Source organism: Nyctibius grandis, chromosome Z, assembly GCF_013368605.1.
Source record: "Nyctibius grandis isolate bNycGra1 chromosome Z, bNycGra1.pri, whole genome shotgun sequence".
In the NCBI taxonomy this organism is placed as follows: domain Eukaryota; kingdom Metazoa; phylum Chordata; class Aves; order Nyctibiiformes; family Nyctibiidae; genus Nyctibius; species Nyctibius grandis.
The window spans coordinates 38,499,655-38,524,481 of record NC_090695.1 but is presented as its reverse complement, the minus strand read 5'-3'; the positions used below and the strand labels follow the sequence as shown (position 1 = coordinate 38,524,481).

General features: G+C 34.3%; 1 protein-coding gene across 1 annotated transcript in view; it reads right to left on the bottom strand.

Annotated features, from left to right (window-relative positions):
- Window positions 1-24,827, bottom strand: part of CNTLN (centlein) — a 205,264-nt gene that overhangs the window by 14,901 nt on the left and 165,536 nt on the right. Inside the window, exons 19-23 of the mRNA XM_068422921.1 lie at window positions 9,389-9,553; window positions 5,980-6,077; window positions 4,156-4,282; window positions 2,390-2,527; window positions 1,832-2,017 (exon numbers count right to left, since the gene is read on the bottom strand). Of these exons, the coding sequence (XP_068279022.1) occupies window positions 1,832-2,017; window positions 2,390-2,527; window positions 4,156-4,282; window positions 5,980-6,077; window positions 9,389-9,553 (714 nt within the window). The remainder of the gene's footprint in view (window positions 1-1,831; window positions 2,018-2,389; window positions 2,528-4,155; window positions 4,283-5,979; window positions 6,078-9,388; window positions 9,554-24,827) is intronic.

Genomic DNA, 24,827 nt, shown 5'->3' with positions numbered 1-24,827 from the left:
CCATGTAAATGCTAATGAATATTCATGGTAACTAACAGAGAAGCAGTCATCTTATTCAACAACAAATAAAGTATCATAATAGTTGCTAATAGGTGACTTTCCTCATTACAGCTACTTTTGAGAACAGTTGAGAATAGATGTTCTTTTACTTTCTCATTTTCTAATTTTTGAAAAACTTTTCATTATGGAAGTACGTAAAGTTTTGATAGTACGAACACTTGTTTATCTCCTTTGCCTATAACTGCTACTGCAGTTTATTCAATGAAGTCATTCCAAAATTCCTAGCAGCCTGAATGGAGACTGAATTGCATCTTTCTGTCATCAATGACATAAGAGTATTTAAAAACATAGATAATACATTAGATTAATTCAGACTTTCCCATACTTAGCCAAAAATAAGCATGCAGCTGTGGAAAGAACACTCATTTCTTTCTCTTGGAGGAAGAATTCTCTATTAGAAGAAAGCACATTTTCCCCCATGAAAAATAACAGTTTGTTCAAGAATAGGCAAGATAATTCTGAATCACGTGGCACAGTGATCATTTTTATACCACTTTCCCAAGGGTTACAAAACAAGGTAAACAGAAGATAGCCTTTATATTAATCACAAACTTAAAACCTAAAATAACTCATTTTTTAAATAATAGGCACATTTTTTCATGAAAGTAAATAATAATTTTCACCTTCGATATTTTAGCTTATAAATTCTTTGAATTTAGGATTTTAAAGTACATTCAACATCGTACAGTCTTTTGTTCATAATGAAGTCGATGTGAATTTTGCAACTGAACTGAACATGTTATGGTTTCAGGCCAACACCAGAGGTCTGAAAACTGCCATGTAGAGTGACTTGTTATCTGATAGTGACAGAAAGATGGTAAAATGCACAAGTATTTAAGTCACTAAATTTCAATCCACAGTGGAAAGTTATTGATGAAAAGATAACTATATGCCTTCTTTTTACAGTGCATCAGAATACCACTGCTCTTTACTTTGGATCCTATCAGACTTGCTCAAACATATCCGAAAGCAGCCCACCTCTACAGAAATCCAAGAACAGTAGCAAAGTGGATCTGTTTCATGAGTTAGTAAGATATAATCTTGTCTGAAAGTAGGTATATAGTAGACACATGCTAAATTCAAGATAGGTATGTACTGCATAGGCATTATAATTCTTAGTTACGTAGTGGATATTTCAGAAAAACAATATTTATATTTAGAATATTAAGATACAAAACTCAGATTAGTCTGTTCTGTAGAATTTCACACTGAAGTAGTATTATGAAGCGATCTGTACAACACCACAGATACAGTATTATTGCATGATACCCTGTAGCAGATCGTTAAGTATTTAACCAAAATAAGAAAAGAATATTCTACATACTGCTTTTAAAACTGCTTACAATTTTGCAATATAGAGGCTTCCTTACTAAATATTTCTGCAATAAAAAGCACATGCATGTGGAAAATCAGATAATTCGCACTAATCAACAGATATGAATTATTTTCTTAAATGTGTTGGAAAATTTTTATCTGCCATACAACTAAGCACTTTTTCTTGGGAACAAGTACACTAGCAGCCATATACAAAAAGATGACCAATAAAAATTGTGGCAGTCTTTAGAAGTCTAGGAGAGAGACCTAGAGCCATTGGCTGTTTCTCCCTTTTTAGACCAGATCAGAGCTGACACTAGGCCACCGCAGGAACTTCAAAGATTGTTCCAGAACAGGGAATGCACAAAAGTTTAGCCTCATTTAATCTTTTAGATTTTGCTTTCACTCAAGAACACCTTTATTTAGGTGAACATTCAAAAAAAATCAAAACTCAAACCTTCACAAATGTGATGAACTCTTCTACTTTGTCATTGGTGAGCAGCAGCTTCTTCTGTACAGTTTTCAAAGCCTGTCCGCTCTGTTTAGCCAAGCCATGTAGTTGCTGAGATGCAGTAGTCTCAAGTTCAGTCATGGCACATTGAGTCTCAAACATTTTGCTCTCTAGACTGGTAAGCTTGAGATCCTGAAATATATCCGCAGAGAAACAGTAGTGATATGATAAAAGCTGATGGGCAGGTATGGTAGACCACAAACGAAAGAATGAATGAACAAACCAACCTTCCACACAATGGTTAACATCACAGAACATTCTACTTGCAACACATAAAATGGAATTTCATGGGAAAAAGTAGTTTCATTTTCAGACATTACATCCATGTTTCAGCATCTAAATTTCAGTGATATGACTGAATTAAATCAGAGAAACATGTTACGATTATTATGCTCTTTTTTCCCTTTTGTATTTAAAAAGCCTAAGCTGATGACCTTGCAACTTTTCACTTGAAAGTGAGGTACAAAAAAGTTCCACAGTGGAGCCATCACAACTCTAATATACCTTTTTCTCCAACTCATCTTTAGCCTTGTGATACATCTGCTCATACTGAGACTTCTCTTTTGTGACTACGTTAAGTCTTTGTTTCAGTGAGTCAATGGAAGTTTTTTTGTTCGAACAGTCTTCCGCCAGTGCCTTTACCTGAAATAATGAAAGGTCAAGAGCAATTGACTATTAAGATACAAAACTTAAAAATGAAAATTCAATCAAAACTAAGGTTACCTATATTGCATAAACATACCTGTATTATATAAATAATTTTATTAAAGTATCTTTTTCTGAGATTACATTCTTTAACAAATCTCTACTGGTGATCCAGTAGAGATACGTTTGCACACTATCTTGTTATATAAAGTTTTGACTTGTATTAAGTGTAAAGAAAACCTCTTCATTTGCAGAGCTGTTTGTTTATGTATATTTTACTGTTACAGTGCATGTAAAAGGGAGCAAAGCACAACTTCCACTCATTTCTTCTATTGGAGGTAAAAACATTAATTAAAACTCACCTGAGAAAATAACCGTCTACAAGTTAATAGTCTGTATAGTCTGTAAAGCCTCTTAGGTAATTATTATCATTTTGCCATACAATGCAAACACTGATTTTGGGTAAAATGAAATAGACCAATGCTCCTAGAAAATCATTCATTTCTCCTGACAGTATTAATCACAAAGTTTTCCCAACAATATTGAGTAACAGGGAATTTCTTTGATCTTCTGCTGAAGATAATGTAAAATTTATCAAGTTGATTTTCCACATGGAATAATCAAATTAATGCATGGAATTTGATTCTCTGGAATCTGAGAAATACAGTGCTTAAAATACTCAAACAGCAGCATTAAAGTACATCATTACATTCTAAATCTTTCGTCTAAAACCAAAACAAGGTATTTCATACTTCAGCTCCCTTGCTTACTTATGCTCTCACTCTGGCTGCAGGTTTATTAATAACACCTTATCTTTGGCATGGTAAGACAGGGTAAGACAGTAGCTCTCTCTAGAGCTGAAAGTGGTATATGACTGCAAGCAGAGATAGTGGTTGTGATATTCAGTGAGCACTCGCGTTCTAGGAAAACAAAGGTAAATAGGCAAATTATTTATTTCTATTTTGGGGTCATACGCTGCATAATCCCACAGAGAACCAAACGTCATAATCTTTTTCTGGTACTAGAGGCCAAAGTGCAATACATTGGTTGGATAATATAATAAGATGCCAAAACATATACAAGTTCTAGTAGCTTCAGTGAAATTGTCCTAGAATTTTGCAGGAGAAATAATCTGCTATAGAAATCAAGCCCTACCTACACAGACAGATTTACATTAAGCTAAGAACCATGAATCATTCATAACATTGCAGTAGAAAACAGATTAACATATTAAAGCATTTAACTACTATAGCCAGGAGAGGTGCATGGACTTCATTAGGATATGTCATGTAAAATCACCCTTGTTTAAGGTCTACTGTATTTTATGAACTTACAGTGCATAAAGCTAAATCTCACTACTTACAGCATATCCTTGCAACTCAGTGTTCCGAAAACTTTAATATTTAATTATACCTCTGATAAACATACATTAAATTATGCTGAATCCATCCAAGCTATCACCATACACTGATTTCATACAAATTATAGTGGAGGGAATTATACCCTTAAATTAACTGTATGCTTTTTGCTTAAAGCAATATATTGATTTAGTATGTATAGTGTGTTGGAATGACTTCTGTAAATCCACCAGGTTTTGCTTTTCCTAAAACTATCGAAAGAAGTACCTTTCTCTCAAGAGTTTCCAGTGTTTCATTAGAGGTTTTCTCATTTTCTTGATTTGCTTTTAGACGAGACCTTAAGTCTTCTATTAAATGTCTTTTCATATTAAGGTCCCTCTCCAGTCGAGAAATCCTAGAACAGAACAAGTCACGCTGCATGTCACTGTTAAACTATTGTTAATATGCAACTATTTTAAACAACTAAAAAGTACAAATGCAGTAAACAAACTATCATCCCTGTAGCTTTAGAATAATTTTTTAAATAAAAGCTGATGCAATTCTTGCAATTTACCCTATTCTCAACCACTGAAACCAGTTTCAAGTCTCTTATTAAACAGACCTATTTCTAAATATGCAATTTATTTATTTGCTTTTTGCTGTGGTTTATGCTCTAACTTGTCACATCTGAAAGCATAATTATTCTTCTTCAGCTATTATCAAAAAAAGGCAAAAAACCTGCTGAACACACAAAATTTAATTAGATTTCTTTGATGTCTGAAGCAGGTATCAGTCAAACACTGTTTTGTACAAAATCATTTTCAAAAGAAAGTGAAAGGCGGAAGTCTCCTTTCATCCAACTGAGTAATACACAGAAATACATGAAAAATCTATTCCTATAATATGTCAGATAAGATAATGATTCTTGAAAACTGAAAAATGTAGAAATAACATCAGTATTTTTCAGAAACTTCTCAAAAAAAAAATTCATGTACTACAACGTAATATCTATCTAATGAGAAAATTATGCCTTATACAATGCCTCCACTGTTATGATATAAATTAATATTTTAAATATAAACATAAGCAATACCTGAATATGTTCAGACTTCTGAACCAAAATGAATGATGGTAATATGTTCAGGAATAAAACACTGTTGATACCATGTCAATACCATATTAAAAAAAAAAGAGGAAAGCACTGCATCTTAAAATTTCTTCCATCTATTTCATATTTATATTATTAATGTTATTTTTGTGATTATATCTTACAGTTTATGAAAAAACAGTATCTATTTTATAAAGGAAGAATAATAACCAGTAACTCTATTTTAAATTTAAGTCTTATGGTGGAAAAATTCAGTTTCACCTTGAAACAGAAAATACACAATGTACACAATTTAACAATTTTAAGAGTTCTCTATGTTTGAAATGAACAAATTTTAGATAAGTAAACTGCATTCTTTCTACAAATACAATTAGAATGGTTAGAGGAGTTAAACCCTGGAACAAGCAAGAAATTCACAAATACACTAATAGCTTATATTTATTTAGTAATATAATTGAAAAGTATTATATCAGTTGAAGTAGGGAGAATAAAAATCTCAGTTGCGTACTTCACAATACATGTGAATTTCAAAATGAGTAGTAAACCTCAATCAATTCAAACACAAACAAATACATCTGTCCTTTTGAGCTTTTTATGAATATAAGATTGGATATGTAATCGTTTAAGCATCTGAACCTTGACATGTCTCTTAGCCCCTAGGCAAAGAATTACTGTATTTGAAAGACTGCTTAACAGTGCTGAGGAATTCATTTAGACTTACATCAAGGATAAAATAGTCTTCTTTAGAGTCTGAGTTTTGATTTAAGGTATTCTTATTGGAAATACAGATACTGTAGCTAGCTAATCACTCATGAATTTAAACAAAACACAATTTTAACATGTACTGCTCCAGTTTCTAAAAATAACCTGTAACAGCCTGCAAGACTGCAATAAAAAGAAGAATAAAACATGCTCTTAAAAACCTACTTAACGGTTAATATTGTAACAATTATACACCTGCCACTGGGTGGCACCAAACACAACGGATAGAAGAGTGAACATACTTTGCTTGTAGTTCCTGAATCCGTTGTTCTTTTTCCTGGACTTCGTTTTTTAGTGACTTAATGGTGGTCAATTGCTTAGTGATTTCATTATTCGAATTCTATATTGAAAAATATTAAAATAGAAATAAAGCAGACTGAATATTATTTCAAGCAACAGTAAATTTGTTTGAAATAACAGGCTTCCACATATTTTATGAACGTTCTTAGAAATTACTTGGTACAAAAGGAGCATTCTTACGTTCTAACAACACTTAAGCAAAAGTACATTCCTTGGAAAATATGATCAAACGCAGTACTTTTCAATTGCTCCAATAATGTATGATTAACAGATGTTCCCCAGGACATCTGTAAGCCCAGTGCACCTATCAGGATCACATTTTCTCTTGCATAGCATGGTCAGCTGAAAAGGTAACAGAAAAGAAGAGAAATAAAACTGGATCTTCATTTGAACTACATCCTTGAATGGTGTAGTTCTACAGCACAAGGGATCAACATCTACAGAGCAACAATTTCCTATAATCCCTTTCATCCTGAGCATTTAGAAATACAAGACAATTTACAAGAGCAGTTGTTTTTGTGTCCGTTGAAACTCAAAGCACAAGACAAAGACATTTCCATTCGGCCACACTAGCACAAATCCTACATTTTAATAACAGAAAGGTATGATCCTAACTTTCAGGCATGTGTAATTCCAGTGAAGGAGAAGTATACCGTTGTTGGCCTTTCCTCATTGTATATAGCAGGAAGTAAAAAAAGCCTCAATTCCTCCATGCAAACATACAGATAATCTACCCAAGATTTAAATACAGAACTGAATCACTCTACAGAAATAAAAATATGAAATTTAACTATGTAGCCTTCTTAGCAATCTGAGCATATGCATTGAATGCCATTGCTGAAAATGGCAGCTCAAACATATCAGTTATAGTTATTTCAGAACTCCAAAAGGTGTTGTCAAAAAGATACATACGTGTTACGCGTACATGCGACATATATGTGTGCATATATCATGCAGGTTCAGCCACTGTACTAAAGCTTTTTACTCACTATGTATAAACAATAAGTGAACAGATCAGACAAGCTGTAAACAAAGATACTTCAGGAGAATTTCTTTGCTCAGTGCAGACTTGTAACGCTTATTAACATTAATGGGAGTATTGTACATAACTCTCTGCACCTCAAGGGGAGTATATATTCTTGTGTGCACAGTTAGATGTAAAATATTGTTTTTAATAACTTGTCTAGTCTATTTACTATTATTATAATGTGAGGTATAACCAGAAAATTGTTAAAATTATGTATGCTAGCAGAATATTCCTGATTTTCCTGAGACCTGTTTGTTGAGCTTGAGCTTCATTAGCGTGAAGCACAGCACCCAGTTACATGGTTAACACAGCAGATACAAACTTGAATACTTAGGTGGGCCTCTGCACATGCTCAGAGGCAAAGACATATGCTTATGGTATTTTGCTTCCAAACTCACCACCCACACTTAACGCATTTCTTCCTATTGGCAAAGATACAAGGAGTCATTACACACAACATAAACAAACACTGTAAAGATAGCTCTGAGGAAAAAAAATTAACTAGCAAAACCAAGTACTTTGCTCATTTTGAGCTGTAAGGAAAGCTTTTGCTGCTTCCACATTCAGACATTTAGGAGAGTAACTGTGCATATCCCTTTTAAATATGCTAGATAGCCCGGAACAATAGTTGACAGCTTTTACCTACTTCTTCTGCTAAAAATTATTTGTAGGATCAAATTTTTGAAAAATTATGAGGTTAAATAAGGTTAAAAATTTCAGTAACTTAAGTAGCTTTTGAGGCCCTTATAGTCAAAACTCTCATCCAATTGAGCAACTAGTTAATTTACTCTATTAATCTGGATTTGAGGTCACAGACTATGTTTATTCTAAATGCAGTTTTCAATACATGGTTTATTTTTTACATTAAAAATGTAATAAATCTTTAAGAAGGAATTAAAAGTCATGTTAGTATTTTTGGCATCAGATTTATATATGCTTGCTAAATGTTTGCTGCAGAAACAAAAAAAACTTTGATTTTTCAGCAATATATTTTGTAGTTCACTGTAGCACACAAATAAAGTAGGCTTCTAGCATGAATGTTACTCTTAAGAGTATTTTTTTAAAAATGCTTATTTTTTATTTTTCCTACTTTCACAGGGCAATTGACTACTGGGTTTGTGCATAATGAGGACACTCATCTAAAAGGAACAACCCTAATTAACAGAAGTTACCACTCACCAGCAACAGAAGCAGATTAGTCAAACCCAAATCTAAAATCAACACTCAAGAAGTCAGCGTGTATGGTTTCAGGATATCTTTCTCATAATTAAAGCAGATGAAATTATGTGCCTTTTCATGGCTACTGCCTGCTGCCCTCATCTCTTTATCAATGTGACCTACCTTTAGTAATCCCTGAATGTAGATGTTACTCATCCAGCGTTCTATAGCCAAGATCTATAATACCATGATTACCATCAACAGCTGAGAGGTCTGTGCACTATCCACATGTCATGTGCTAGTACAGCTAATCCAGTACTTAATAGCCAGTGCCAGCTATACCGCTCATGTAATATGGCCTTTTCTTCTAGCTGATCCTTAGGCAGCTGGCTTGCTAGTGTGCTGTTTCTTCTAGCAGCAAGAAGCTGTACCATTTTGACCTTTTCTCTTTCCTCAAATATTAAACACAAAATGATGGAAAAAACCAACTTTAAGACATTCTGTTGCACATATATTTCCTCCAGTGAGAAGAGAGGAAGAATTAATACGTTCGAATCAGGCCACCTGCTGAGAAAGCTCTCAGATCAATACAGTCCACCATCTACATCATCCACATACAACAGAATCACTGGAGACTGAAAAATGAAATCATCAACAAGTTAGTATTTGCCTACCAGTTAATCTAAAAAATACAAATACAAAAAGAATGATGACTCTTTGAAGACAATAGTGCTGACATATAGGTAACATAACACTGTTACATTACATGAGCTGCCCCATCAGCTCAAATTCTTTGCTCCCTCTTCACAGATAGCTATTGCTTACCTCCTTCTTAAAGGAAGCAAGGAATCAACACAATTCTCATGGAAGTAATTCCATAGCACTTTCCAACAAGATGCATTTAATCATTGTGTGAAAACCCAGCAAGTTTTCCTGTCTGACCTATTTGATCTGCAAAAATTGTTTTAATTGTTAACTTTTGATTCTCCTGATTATGACTACATTTTTATACTTAACATCAAAGGTTATCTAACACCTAAGTTGCTAATCATTGGCTAAGATACATAAATGATATGTATATGTGAGTATATGTATATCTGCTTGACCCAGTTATGAAATACTGTTCATACGAATTATCCTCAGCACTAGATAATCTGTTCTGTCACCTTTAGCTTGCACTGCAGCTGTTTCATCTCTAAATCAATGTTCTTTGAAGGAGCTGGTGTGGCTTCACTCTTGCCAGCAGTTTGAGACAGATGTTCTCTCAACTTCAATTTTTCTTGTAAATCGTCCTTCTCCTCTTGCCACTTGGCCAGGTTGGAGGTCAACACCTGTTTTGCAAAGAGAAGAAACAATCACAATTGCATCCTAAAAATATTTCCACTTGATCATATGAAATGCTTCTCTGGTTCAGAATTCAAGAGGAATGAAACTATATATTATCTGTAATTGTATTGCATAGCTGTTGGTTGAGTTCTCTAGTCCACGCAAAGATCAAATCTGTCAGGAAAGAGAAGTCAACTAACATTAAAAACAGGCCATTTTTTTAAAAGGCAAGCTAATTCAATTTTGACCATACACATTGCTATTTTTACCATAAGAAGCAAAAATTATCATACAAAACTAACAGTAGTTACTGCTGAAACCTGTTTACCTAGAGCACCTCTGGGATTCAGCAATTATTTCTACACAGAGCATGAAGAAATACCACAGTGTCTCAGACACCAATGCATATTAAAGGCGGTTAAATGTTAAATCTGTTTTAATGGCGACTGCAGTAAGCTCACTCGAATTGCTGTGTTGACAACTGCTATAAAACATAAACCCTTCTCTTGGCTTTTGTTTTGATATTTGTAGGTCTTGTAGAGGTTAAAGCAAAGTGGACCAGCTGCACTAAATATCTTCTGGTTGGCTGGTCTTTACTCATGGTGTGTTATTTCTTCCCTTTCACATATATGCACCATAGCCAGAGAACTACATATTCCATAACCTTGACTCTAGGGCTGAGGTACTTAAGTGGTAAAAGCCAAGCTGGAGCAGGACAGGATAACAGATGTTAGTTGTTTATTCCACTGGGTAGGTCTTACCACCCTATATTGCAGCCAAAATGCTTCTCATTTAGCAACATAAATGCTAAGTCCAATTAGCAGACGAGGCTTGTTAGGGATTTAGTTCAAATAACATACAAACAAACTCTCAGTCTTGTTGCACTTGATTGACAACTGACAAGGCTTATTCAATCTTTGTAACAATATATTTCACAATACTCTTTATAGTGGTAATCTTTTAAATAAAATATTTGGTTTAATTTAAATAATATTGAATGTTGTTCTGCAAAAAGGGGAACTGAAATAATCTTCATGCTAGTGGTTAACTGTCACTAATCTGTACTCAGATGAAAGCCACCAATGGCCTAACAACTCTCTGCTCCTTAAAAGGGTAACTACAGTACTATCTTATTATTCCAAAGAAGATTGTAATACAGTAGTTTAACATAAGGAACAATTATACAAAATGGTATTGAAATCTCTCGACGGGCAAAAACACTCCTTCCTTTGTGAAGAAACCTGATAAGAAACTGGAGAAAATACTACAGCTTGAAATGACTAAATGTGTGTCCGATTATACGCTGGTACAGAAAAAGCATAGGTGAGAGAAAGTTAAAGATAGTGTTCTATTTCCAAGCATTTTATTATTTAACTCAAAAATAGATTTTATACTGTTTGATGTTATTAGAAAAAACTTTTAATAGACGTGTTTATATACACGTACACTTCTATATCGATCATCTGAAGATCACATATATACCCAAATATAAGAAAAATCACTTATGGTCATGTTTATTCCCATTATGAATGACATGAGAATGCCTGTAGATTTTGCATTAGCTTAAAAAAAAAAAACGGATCGAAGAAAATGCATCCTGTATTTGAAGTTAAAACTCTAACGATACTTCACACTTGAGTGCATTTATTAAAGCCAATGGTCAGTTTTCATATGTATCTGAGATAAGTGCTGTTCTTAGTAAAGGGGTTAATCTTTTCATTCTCTTCTGCATCTGCTGTCATTATTGAACAAGAGATAAATAGTATTAATGTATTTTCTAATTGGCTGTTCCTTAATCTGATATATTATTCTCACAATTAATACAATCTGAGTAAATGACAAAATGAAGGTTACTTTAATAAGCAAAAACAGTAGTAGTACATAAAGATATAGTACAGAAAGACATAAGGATTAGGTTAATTTGTCCAGTACAGCCAATATTTCTACACGCAGAATTTCATAATTCAGTATCTCTATAATAAATTATTCATAAAAAGTAAAAAAAAAAATCATAGCTAGATCAATATCTCTGATTAAAATTAGAAATGCCCCCATATCTGCCCAAGATAGCTTGTGACTCTCAGAACTTTCTTAGGCTACTGCTACCACCAAAATGCATCTGGTCTAAAATGCCATGATTGCAGTGGCCACATTCCTCAAAATGACAGCAAATATATTGAAAAAGAAAAGGTGTTCATGGGACAGGCGCCAAAGAAGATAGTGCTACGTTGGTTACAGAATCTACTTAAGTGAGGTAGAAAAAAATTATTTAATATATGAATGTACATAAATTCAGAAACAGCATCAGAACTACGGCAAAGTGAAAGTAGTATATGATGTACAAGACAAACAGCCCCAATGTCCAAAGCAGACAACGGCAGACATGAAATTGCAATCAGAGATATCAAGAAGGTTGTCTCTCAAACAGCTCTGGAGACAATGTAAATGGTGTTACAGGGTTGATAATTCCATTGCATTATTCTTCTATTTGCAATATATTGAAAAAGTATGTGAAAATTCTATATAAATCTAAGTAGGATGTGAAGAACAGTCCCTCTGCCCTGGGAAGATATTTATGCCTAAAAGGTATTCTTTGCATTTACTTACTTAAGAAGCAAGTTCATTACCCTGCTGTCCCTCACCACTCGCTAAGTTTTAGTCTTTTGTTCTTTTTTCTTTTTTAGACACAGGGGTTTTTTTGTGTGTGTGCTACCATGCACGCAAATCCTGAGTGACAGAGTAAAAAGGATTTACTCCAGGGGAAGAGGTCACCAGGATGAAAGGTAGAATCTTAAACACCAGCTAGACCAGATGTTGGTAAAGGCAGCCTACCGCTGTTCCTCCACGATGTAGCGGCCTTTGTCTGCTTCACCTCCTCCAGAGTGTTTGGCTTAACAGATGTTTATCGATTCAATATTTTAACATCCATCTATCTTAATCTCCTTGCTCCTGGTATACCCATGACACTGTTCCGCTGTACACAAAGGGTTACGTGACGAAATCTCAGTTGCTATGTAGTCAATGTAAAACTTCCAGTGACTCGGCAAGGCTTTTTACCATAAGCCCTCTGCTCAGAAAGACAGCTACATGGAAGGCCCAATGGATTAATGTAGCAAGCTCCTTGGAATGGCCTTTTGCTCCTCGGCATCACAACAACCGGCTCAGTTTACAGCAGAGTCACCCTCCTACTGCAACTGGCATTTATGAAAATGACATTTCTGTTGGTGGTGGCTGATATTGCATTGCCACTGCTGTACATAATCCCATAATCCCATACTTTTATATTTGGAGAATATATTATATAGAATGCATTTCTAGGCAAAATCATAAAATAGGATGTAGATTGGGTGTTCTTTAAACCCTTTTTAAGCAATGACATAACCTGATTTTACTACTCATTTTGTAATCCAACTATAACTAATATAAATATCCTGAGATGTGTAAAAATCATATTTGCTATGAAACTTCCTATCCTAAAATTCTGGCAGATGAAAACATTACAAAGTGCATAGAGATGTCTGTAAGAAACCTAAAGTAACACATTCCTTTTTCATTTCTCTAAGTAACCTCACTACAATAGGTAATAAAATACATTCGCTATATGCATAGCTGCTGTACCAAGTTCTATTTTAAAATCTAACACTGCTTGTCTGAAGGTTTTACATAGAACGCTGTTTTCTCACAGCTTTAGCTTGATAATGAAAAAAATACAAGATAAGCAGTACTTGTTGCATGCATAAACCATTAGACAACTTTTCAAAACATATTTGCAGGCACAGAGTTAGGTATTTGCTATTTTACACACTCTATCAAATGGTATTATAGCATAATGATAAACCTATTTACAATATCCAAGGCAAAATCTATTGACTCAGTCCCACTAATCTTGACCCTGTTTTCTTCTCTTGAATCAAAACCTACCTCTGCTTGAGGCAGATCACAGAAAAAAAGCTAAAATTAATAAAGATGGTATGTAGCTATGTGAAAATACAAAAAGATATATACCAGACTAAAAAGGCAACTGTGCTGCATACTTGATGTAATCATATAGAGAAAAGGCAAATAACTCCAAATCCTCAGTGAAAGTTTTCTTCATGCAAGTGCTGTATGTGGTTGATTACTTAGTATTCCAGACACGAAGACAAAATGTGAAACAGAAGTCTTTGGTGACTTAACATCCTATCCCTAAATTGAAACAAAGACCCAAAAGCAAGAAAAAGTTCTAAAATGTAAAAGTTATTTGTCATTTATTCTTCTAAAATTTTAGTAAAATCTACTGTATCACTGAATTATAATTTTTTTTCAGCCAAATGCAGTTATCAGCAGCTGACTGTTTCACAAAATGTCAAGTAAATGAAGGTAATATAGAGGACTTTTTGCCAGTGCTTTAGCTAGTTGTTAGACTTCAGTAGCCTTTAGAGACCATTAAGTACCCTTTGGCTAATTGACCAATGGTAGATTAATCCTCTTTTTATTCTAGCAGCACTATTTTAACACCCTTTGCACTCTGTAAGTGTAGTATCTGAATGACAAAATAATATTGTGCATGAATAATAAGCAGAAAAGTTAAATTAACATTTCATGTTTCACATGCCATACCTATGTGTCAGGGAAAAAAATCCTCTTTTAAAGCCACTGACATTCAACTTTTTTAAACAATCTAATGTTGACATCTTACTGAAGTGAATCTTCCTAATTACTGCTAATTGCCTATCAAGAAAAAAAAATTTTTCCTTGAAGTGCAGTTGTCTAGTATAGATGAACACAGCTCCAACGTGCATAGTAAAGACAAGCATGACACTTGAGGTGTGCTACATTATCATGAGGTCATACTAAATATGGTTTGCAATGAACAAAGCAGCTTTTAAGGATGTTTAAGGCACTGAAAACTTCAATCTCTCATGAAGTGTTTAAATCAGTTCCCAGCAGAGAAATACAGATATCAGCATGCAGATAAGAGGTATATTTCTCATCTCAAGCATTTTACTAAAGAAAAAACATAGTTGTCCTATGGATTTTGTCACTGTAACACAATTGCAGCTCATCAGCTTTATAAAAGCAATGTTTACACTGTTATCTAAAGAATGGCTCTTTCACACATACAAATTATAAATTCAGCTATTACTGGGAATACAGTTGTAATCACTAACAAACAAAAACTTTTATCAAAGTCTTTGAATGTCTTCTTAATCATGCGCTAGTACTGATCAGAGTAATCATCATTTATAAAGGGCTACTTACTGTATACCACTTCATAAACAAATGTTTTACTTGCGATTTTAATTCAGCTATTTTATAGCTAATTTATAGTTAAATTTATTCTACAACTTATAAAAGCCTAGTATCACAACATTTGATCCGGCTACAGCATCTTATGAAATAATAAAAAACTAAAATCAATAGTGCAGATAGGTCCCTTTTAAATTTTGCTTTGTTTTGTCTTTTTCTTTTTGTAAAGAATGATAATACCACATAGATCAAGAACAGAACACATATATCTATTCTAGAGAAACACACAAACACTCATGTATAAATGAACTGGAGTAATATATTCTGGGTCCAGTTCTCCAAGAAATCATCTGCTGTTACAAACAACAGACAAGCCTGAGTACAGAACTGCACATTGTGCAACCAATGATTTTTCAAATACATTATGGAAAATAAGAAAAGACTTAGTAATAATATAGGTAACCATTTTTTTAATATGACGAAAATGCTTCTGAAACATATCATCTGTGTAATGATAACACCAATTTAAAGGGTTTTGACCTTCAGCAATTCTATTTTAGCTTGCATTTTCTATCACTTTCATTTCCTGCCTCTGTGTGAGTAAATACTGCTGTATCCCATGCCTAATTTCTGTACATATTAAGATCACTGTCTGGCTTTTGTACTAAAGCAGATGCAGCACTCCATCTGTCCTTGCAAATTTCAAAGGAATATAAGGACTATTAACGATGTATGTAACATTACTTAAATAAGTAGTTTCATTATGATCAATTATACACTCACAACTATGTGCTCTAATTTTTATAGGGATTGAGTTTCCATTGTGGAGATGCAAACTGCCAGAATATACAGATGCGCAGGACCTTGCCCATAAGGCCTTAACATTTCTGGATAAAAATTACTGAGCTTAAAAAATTAATATTTATTAAAAAGAAAAATATTTAAGATTACAGTATGTTATACTATATCTTACACACTTAGTTTCACTTATCTGAATTATTAATATCTATACAGACACAACACAGTACATTAAAATAAGTTTTACTGCAATTAAATTAAAAATTACAATATAACCAGAGATATTTCACAACACTTTGTCCCACTTGAAAATATCTGAATGCTATAGCAAGCCGGTTGTGAAGATGCGGCTGAAGTTCAAAACCAATGTTTTCATGTAGCCACCATTGCAATTTCAACAAATACAATTTGACTTGGGTATTCCAACACCTAACATGCCTGTGCACATTAAGTATTGCTATTCACAAGCAAAGATGTCCACCTGATGCATAGAATTTGCCCCAAGATTTCCATGCCTTTGTACTTACTAGAGAATTTTCAACATCAGACATGGAATCCATGCAATCTTTTATACTTAGGACCAGGTTTTACTGCAAGATTATTTGCAGAGTTACACAGTGTTTATCTGATTTTCACCAAACAACAGAGTCGGGGTAAACTCATAAAGCTAGAAATTTGAATTTTTCATCTAGGGTCAGGGGTAGCGCTTGCCATATTCCCCCTGCTTAATCTTAACACATCTAAGCACTGCAAATGAACTACTTGCATGAGAGCCAGTCAGGGAATTTCACAATCCCTACAACTCATTACAAATTTAACAGCAGCAATACTAAGTATTCATATGTTTCAGATAACACATACAAATATGCTGCACTAAAACTCACTGGGGGAAAAAATTAATAATGCTTCCATCTGTTTTCTGTATAGCTCACATAAAATAGAGAGAAACCAAAAATGAAAATGCTACTTTAAAGACTGTTTTTAAACTTTCTTTCAATTTACCCTCTTACTTCCAAAGCATACAGCTTTATACCTTTAAAAACTAAAATTATTATAAAAAGAATATATAAGCAAGAAAGAAACAAAACAGCTGAAAGAATGGTGAAATATTAATTTAACCTCTCCTCATTTCCATCTGTTTTAGAGACTGAACTATTTTCTATTGAAATACTTCTGCATCTCAAATATAAGTGGGCAGGAATTCTGTGCTTGTAGGGAAAGCTGTTTCATCTCCCATACGTTTGCCTCCTCTGTATATATTGTTTTTGTTTGCTCAAATCTCAGCTTCTCAACTGTTAAAGACCATTTTCTGTCAACTTACAGAAAACATGTCTAAAAGACACGAAGGTTTGAGGAAGTTCTATAAGTATTTTGAGATAAAAATTACTAAAAAGTACATATATCGGAAGTATTCTCAGAAGTGGGTTACAATATTCAAGTAACAAAATTTATAAAGATATCTCTATATTTAATTTTATACAATTATTTAAACATCTCATTTGTAACTGTTTCAGATATCAACAAAAGCTGAAAAAATATCCTCAGAAGCTCTTTTGATTTTTTTTTTTATGTAGACAGCTGTGTATAAGCAAAACATTTCAAGTGTAAACTGTATTACCAAATTTAATTACTGGGAAAGTTTGATGTTCTCATAGAGCAGGACAAAAATACAAATACACAACAAAGATTAGAAAAAAAAAGGGTAAAAAAACCTGGAATTTTTCTAGTCACATAAAGGTGATGCTGTACAAATACTAATGTATTATTTACATTTCTATACAAGAAAATAAAGGCATATTGCTAGCCATTTCTAAGAGGTATGAGGAAGCTGATGACAGACATTGCGGGGAGGATGCGAAGACAGGGATATTTTTCAAAATCATGAGTTGCATTTAAAAATTACCATTGCAATGTATTGCACATAAATTAAACTGGTAATTCATCCCTGGATTCTTGTAAACAAACCCCCACAGTCTTGTCTTTAATCTGTAATTTATGTTATCATTGGAACCCTTGCTAAAATTACAGGCATAAATGAACAGTTTAGGGTAAAATACTCCTTACTTACACACTAAATAGCTGAAGAGACCATCACAAGAAAAAGCCATGTTTTCAGCCTAACGTATAAAATGAAATATACTTTCCCCTTGTCGTGATTATAATCAATATTATTGTTCATTTGGGCAATTAATTGTTTTCACATACATGAACAGTTTGAGGACAACATTGTAGTTGTGCCTAATCCCTGCAATTCACTGTCCCAGCTTGAGCCAGACCTACAGCTGCTGTCTCTTAGTACTTCCCTCATTCTCTTCTGTGTGCTTCACTGAGCTAACAGTATAGACAAAGTCATACATTTCTGTTTGGCATACATAATACCCTAAAGACCACAGGACCACCTTTGAATCTATGAATGAACAGAAAACTGTGCACAGGCAGACCAGTTCAGCCACCAAACAGTAAATCCATTTCCAGTGCCTGCGAATCTTGTGAGGCATGCTATGGCTAGTCATAGAGTCTCCATTGCTGAGAAAGAAGCTGCAGCTCTTGCCACATTAGGCATCAAAGGTAGCCTGGAGTGATGCAAAATAAACCTGGACATGACACAAGCTATGGGAACAGTCCATTATTACCTCATTAATTGCCAATGAAATTTTAGCAGAGCAAATCAGATGGTGCAAAGCATTAGTAAGGAAGTACAAACATTCTTCTACCTCCTCTAGCAGTAACTGAGTCCAGGAGGTCCAGGCACTTCAGGCAAACAAACATGGCTTCAAAACCACAAAAATTCTTCCCTTAGGGTTACAAGGAGAGTAATAGTTCCTGACTTCTGTAGATATGCCAAAGGATCCTGTGAGCCAGCACCCATTGTCTGCAACAACTGGGGTCTAAGGCAGAGAAAAATGAGGACAATCCCAAGGAGGGAATGCTGTAGATAACCGTTATTAAAAAAGAATCTCAGATGTAGTTGCCACATACTTTTTTTTTTTTGTCTCGGAAGTAGTCTTAGTTGTAACACTTCCCTTTTCTACTGTTGAAGATGCCTTAGTTCTTGACTCCTATTCTTCTATGCTTAGAAAGACGAAAAAAAAAAATCAAATGTGGTCTGAATGCTCATGCATCTTCCTTGGTGAAGTGATGAGAATGGCTTTACTCTTCTGGTCTGTACTGCTGGCTATGGATGTGTCTTTTGTAGTTTCTTCCTGTAGTGAAAGGGAGTAGCCAGGATAACAGAGCACTAGCATTAACTTTGAACATACAGGCTTAAACAAGAGATTATGGGAAAGAGAAAGATGGAATAAGATGCAAGCTTTAACAAAAATGCCAATTCCCTTTGTGCAATAAATGAGACAAAGAAATCTCAGCGTGGAATGGATAAGAAAAGACGGGTCAAACACATGAAACTGGTGCTTTCCAGAAGACCTATCAGTGCTGAACTGGTGAAGGAGAAGATACCCCTTCTGAAATCTGGAGGAGTTCAAAAAAACTCTAGGACCAAATATGTTTGTTTCTGACATTGTTCCCCCAAGGACAAGATGTGGGAGCTGTTGTTGTGGTCCTGCTTTCTGATCATTGATGCACCTTACTAGACACCAAAAAGTAATAAGCTGCATGGAGGAAGAGGAGAACTTGGTGTCCAAGGAGTAAAAGTTTGCAAGAACTAGCTGCTAGCTCCATTGTTCAAACTCTCAAGTATTACGATATTTTTCCTGTGCTAGTTACCTAAAAAAAAAGTCCTTCCATTTGAGAATGAAGACAAAAAAATTCATTGCTACAACAGAGAGACTGGTGATGATGTCAAGAATACATTAAATTTAGCACATGTGCAAAAGAGTGTAAGCAGATTATTCCTGAAAATTTTGGGTTAACTACAGAGAAGATTCTCCTTGCAGCATTCTGCAGTTCTTCAGCGCAGAGAGAAAATTTGTCTTATATCTAAATCATCTTTCTTGAAAAGTTAAATCTATCCTCCTTAAAGGAGATGGAAGCACAAACTGACCACTAGCCCTTTTAAAGAACCTTTTATGCATTGGAAGGTGGCTATTACAGTCCTTCAGTCTTTACCATTGATCTGTTATTTTATAGATTTCATTAATTACACTGCTTCAATCTTTTCTCCTAGTTAACGTGTTCAAAACTTCGAATTCTTGTTCCGTCCTTCCAATATGTATATTTTATGTGTGGTGCCCAAAACAAGATACAATATTTCCCTAAGTGCCTTGACACTGCTAAGCTGCAAAATAAATGTCCTCTGTGAAATTCTCTGTAAGAGATAATACCTGACAAGCTGGCAATGGTTCTACTATGAAAATCAGTAGATTTGACAAGCAGGTGGCCTTCATGCTATGAAATACCATCTTCATGTTCCTGAGAAACAGACACTGATATTTGTCCAACCTGTGGACCTTTGCAAAATAAACACACATATCCACAAGCCAAAAAAACCCCTAAAAAACAACAAAGCGCAGTTTTGGCTTTATCATCTCACATACGTCAATCTTCTAAAGGGAGGGATAACATGTATAAATATATGCATCATGTATACAAATATATTTTCACGACCAACAACAACTTTTCCCCTCTTGACTTACTATATTTTTATGTATAGCTGTGGGAAAAACAAAAAGTAGAGACTAAGTACATTTCAGTGGTCATTCACTAGTGATATTTCATTTCAATCTTGATTTGTCCTTGTGGAATTCAAACTACAGAAATTATCTTACAGAAATAAAAGAAAATCCGTGTTATACTTGGGAAAAAAATCCAAGATTGCCAAACTCAAGCCTATAACTTCAATAAAACCTGTTTCTTCTTGCCTTAACTAGTAACTGATTTTTAAGTCAAATGATCTTAAAATCAAACGATCAAAAAAATTTTAATGTTCAAAATTGAAAAATGTTGGCAAATATCACAATAATTACTTTTTCCTTCATGGCTAACTTCCAAATTGTTACTGTTATAACTGTTTTAGAAACAGAAAATTAAAATTAAGAATTGACGCTTTTTGTGTCTTTTTTACACTTTAAAACAATTTTTTTTTAATGAGAAGGTGCAACATCCATTTGCAGATAACAGCGAGTCTATTGCTGAAACACTACTTACAAAAAATGTCTGGAAAAGTCATATTTGACCCTCTACAAACAGATAAATAGTATATGGAAGGTGGCTTTTTTATTATTTACCTTAGTTTTCATTATATTTTACATGACGTTTTTGATACTAAGAAAAACGTACAGCCTTTTTCAATCATACTGTATAAAGAAAGAAAACACATAAATATCTGTATTTTGGCAGTTTTATGTGTGGAAACAGTCACACACCTTTTCTGACAACTATTGCTTACTGAGATCTTAATGACAAACATGGATTGCCACACATCTGTAAAGTCAAAGTGAAGCAAGAAAAGTTAAACTCTTCAGAAAATATAAGCAGTTTCCTGGTAGAAGCTGTACAGGAACCATCATTGTGTTACAAACAGAACAGAAATTGTAGACTTGCAATATTTAGATCCCTTTCGCTGACTTAAAATATTGTTCTCCCAAGTGACCTAAAAACTGAGTAAAACAACAGTATGACTATATTGTACAGGGTGATCCTAGTGATAGTCATACTTTCTTCAACACCTAATACAAAACACAGACATTGTTTTAACAAATTCCACTTGGCTGACCTAGAAGATAGGACAAAGAAATAAGAGTCACGTTCAATTCCTCATGGATTCTCAGCCTGGATCCTGGTTTTTGCGCAGTTTACCTTATGAACGTGATCCAAGTGACATTTCACAAATTCCTGGATAAATGTTGCTACACTCTGCCAGCAGAGAGACAGGCTGTGTCATGCACAGATCAATAATAGCACTGTGTTTCATCAGCCTCAAAATCAAAAGTGCTTCATCTGGCAAAAGCCATGGCCCTTGAGGATCTGACATATATAAACCGAATACCCTACACCGGATGTCTACTACAAAAGCTGCAGTGTAAAGACAAGTCTAGAGATACACGGTGAGTAAATAAGAAAATACGTATTTGTAGATATAAAGAAGTTTTTAACTCCTTTTTATGAAAAATAAGAACAAATATAACAAAGAAGCAGCTGAAAAATGGAAATGAGACTTAAAATTTTACAATTCTTGACAGAAAAATAAAACCACAGTCAGGACAGTCCAATATTCATAATCTTTTGAGGTATTTACTATAAAATGCAAGTACCTTTTACGCTGTACACAATAATATGTATGACAGTGGGCTGCAATAAAATGTACTCTAAGCTATACCTCATGCCTTCTTACCAAAATTTTGTTCATTATAAACATAGAACATCAGAAAACTTTTCTTCAGGGAAACTACTCAAAGTAAAGGTCTTGAGACTATAAATCATCATATACTACCTGTAGTTTCAGGCCTCAATATAGGCTTTACTAAGGAAACAACATAAATTTATGTCTCATACTGCTTAGGTTTCCTCATGATTATCTTATTTTTTAGTGACAGAGCTTGTAAAATTTGTATCTTCAAGTCAGTGCAGCACTCATAGATTTTTAATTGAAATTACTATCTATCAGAATGCCTTTCCCTCATTTGTTTCTCATAGTAAATTTAGTTTTATTTTTTTCTGACAAAGTTTCTATTGCAAACAATACTTTGAAAAATAAGTATTTTTAGTCTTTGGAAGCCAAGCCTTTAACAAAATATCTCAACTTTAATATTTTTTGAGTCAAAATGTTGATAAATGACTCATCTGTCTCTATGCCCCCAATTAAAACGAAAAGCTTTCTCTTTAGATATTTCGCTACTACCTCACGAAGAAACTGTTTCCTTACACTCAACCCTACAGGTAGACAAAAGAATATGAAAGAAATATTAAAAAATTGTTATTTATCTTTCTCTTTTCTGAATTTTCCTTACCAAGCTATGCACTACCTAAATTAAAGAGCTTTAGTCTTCTCTCACCTCTGCAATCAGCAACTCTAAAGGCCTGTACCAGGCCAATGTAATCATAAATTCTGTGTACATTACACCACAAAAGCTATTTTTCCTTCTCTTCATATTTCTTCTGCTAAAGACTAATTCTCTTTTAATGTTCCTGTTGTACACTGTGGATATTTCCTCTAGGTTACTCCCTTCGTTTCACTATCCACTTTCCCTGTGCCATTACTCTATATTTGTATGTCTTGAGTGGTGTTGGCTTCTTTCTCTGCCTCAGAATTTCTCCTTGTTATAACCTGATGTTTGAACATCGCTATAACACTCCTCTCCTTGGCTTCAGTTGGACCCTTATAAAACATTGGTTTGACTTTTCTTCAATTTATCGTCCATGTTTACACCTCTTCTCCACAGCACTATTAAATGCATTCTGGGTTTCATCACAAAAATATTGTTGCCCAGCTGTGCTCTATGAAGCATATGCATTTCTTCCATCAGTTCTTCAGATAAATGAACAGTGTTACTGAAGTTGAGAATATACATTCCTGGTTGTACTTTTCATTAATTCAGCTCACGTCATTAAACATATCCTCTCTCTTCCCATCTCTATTTTTTTTCATGCTTCCTGCGGAACAGACTTTTTTTTATTCCCTTCAGAAAGACTGTGCCCACTGCTAACCCCAAGCAGTTGATTTCTCTCTAATTCTTCCTTTTTAGATTAATTGTCCGATATCACTGCAGTTCTCCGACTCCAATTGGCAATGGTCAATTACAGTCACATAAAAATTACAGACCTCCTATCTGCTATGATTCTATCTTGTTTCAGTTCTGTGTCCTTGAATATTTTTCAATCTTCCTTTGCCAGACTGAAGACTCTACAAGCAAATTTATTTTTCTTAGATATTTAAACATGAGTTACCTTTTAATCTCCTCTCTGAAAACTTCAGATTGTTCTCTGGACTGGCATATTTTCAAATCCTTCTCCTAAGCCTTCTTCATGTGCTTTTTACTTCCATCAATCTCTTTCTTGGATTTTGGGTATTTCAGTTACATAGAGTACTCTAGGAGCAGTCAAATCATGCCAAGTGAAAGAAAACATATTCTCTCTGCTCCTATTGTATAGCCTCCAGCTTATACGTTCAAGGACTGCACTAGTGTTTTTCACAATGGCAATGGGAGTTCATGCTCAGCTCATTACCTGCTAGGACTCTCATTTTTCTTCAGAGTCCCTGGTTCCCAGGAGACAGCCATTCAGCCTCGCTCAACATGAACTTGAGCAATGTATTGGTTTTCATTATGATGTAATGATTTCCTCATTAAAAACACTGTGAGGTCATAATGATCTATACTTTTCAATCAGCCTCTGGTGGATGATTGAAAGCTTAGAACAGCTGTCAATGACTGAAGATATCCTCTTGCACTGGTTTGGTTTTTTTATATTGCCACTAATTTTTAAAAAATTATTGAAAGATTTTACCTCTAAAACAAACAGTAAAAAGACTGCCATATATTTCATAGTTATCCAAATAGAATAGATGTGTAAGGCGTAAAACATTATCTTGGGGAAAAAAATAACGTTATCATTCATGTGAGGGATCAACTGAAAAATTAATTTCATGGTACGTGAGATTCTGAGCTGGTGAAAATGATTAAGTGGTACTTATATGCACCAATTTAACCTTAAGGCATGAATTGAGACATTGAGTCTACTCTGTGTGTCCATGTGTCAGTGCCTAGATCCAAAATACTAAGGAAAACCAATCATGATGAAGATAATTTTTGGAATTTAATCTCCTATGTACATTTTAATACAAGCAATCACTGTTGCACAGGGACACACAACAAAAAGGAGTCGATGTGCTTGTAAGACTTCTAGATACTTAGAGGTCATAGAACATTTTTGCAATCCCATGACTCTGCTCCTTCAACTTCTTAGGAAATCCAGCTCCTCAAATATGGAACAAAACCACGTCTTACCGATTCAGCTACCTGCTGCACCAATCTTACGTTCCCTAACTTCACAATGAGGAAAATTTATTTAACAGATTAGGACAGGAACAAAAGAAAGGGAAGGAAGGTAAAAGGATGCATTAGGAGAGTGCAGGAGAATCAACTCACTTAACAGTCACAATATAACGGAATGTAAAAGTATTTCCCCAATTTCTCATGACTCTTGAAAACTTTTCAGAAAAACATAATTAGGAAAACCTTTACCTAGGCCAGGAAAGAGAGAAAAGAGAGACTGTTAGGTAACAATCCATCACAAAATGCACAATTGCAAACAAGGGGAGAGAATTCAAACTTCCAAGGTAGAATATATGGCTGATAG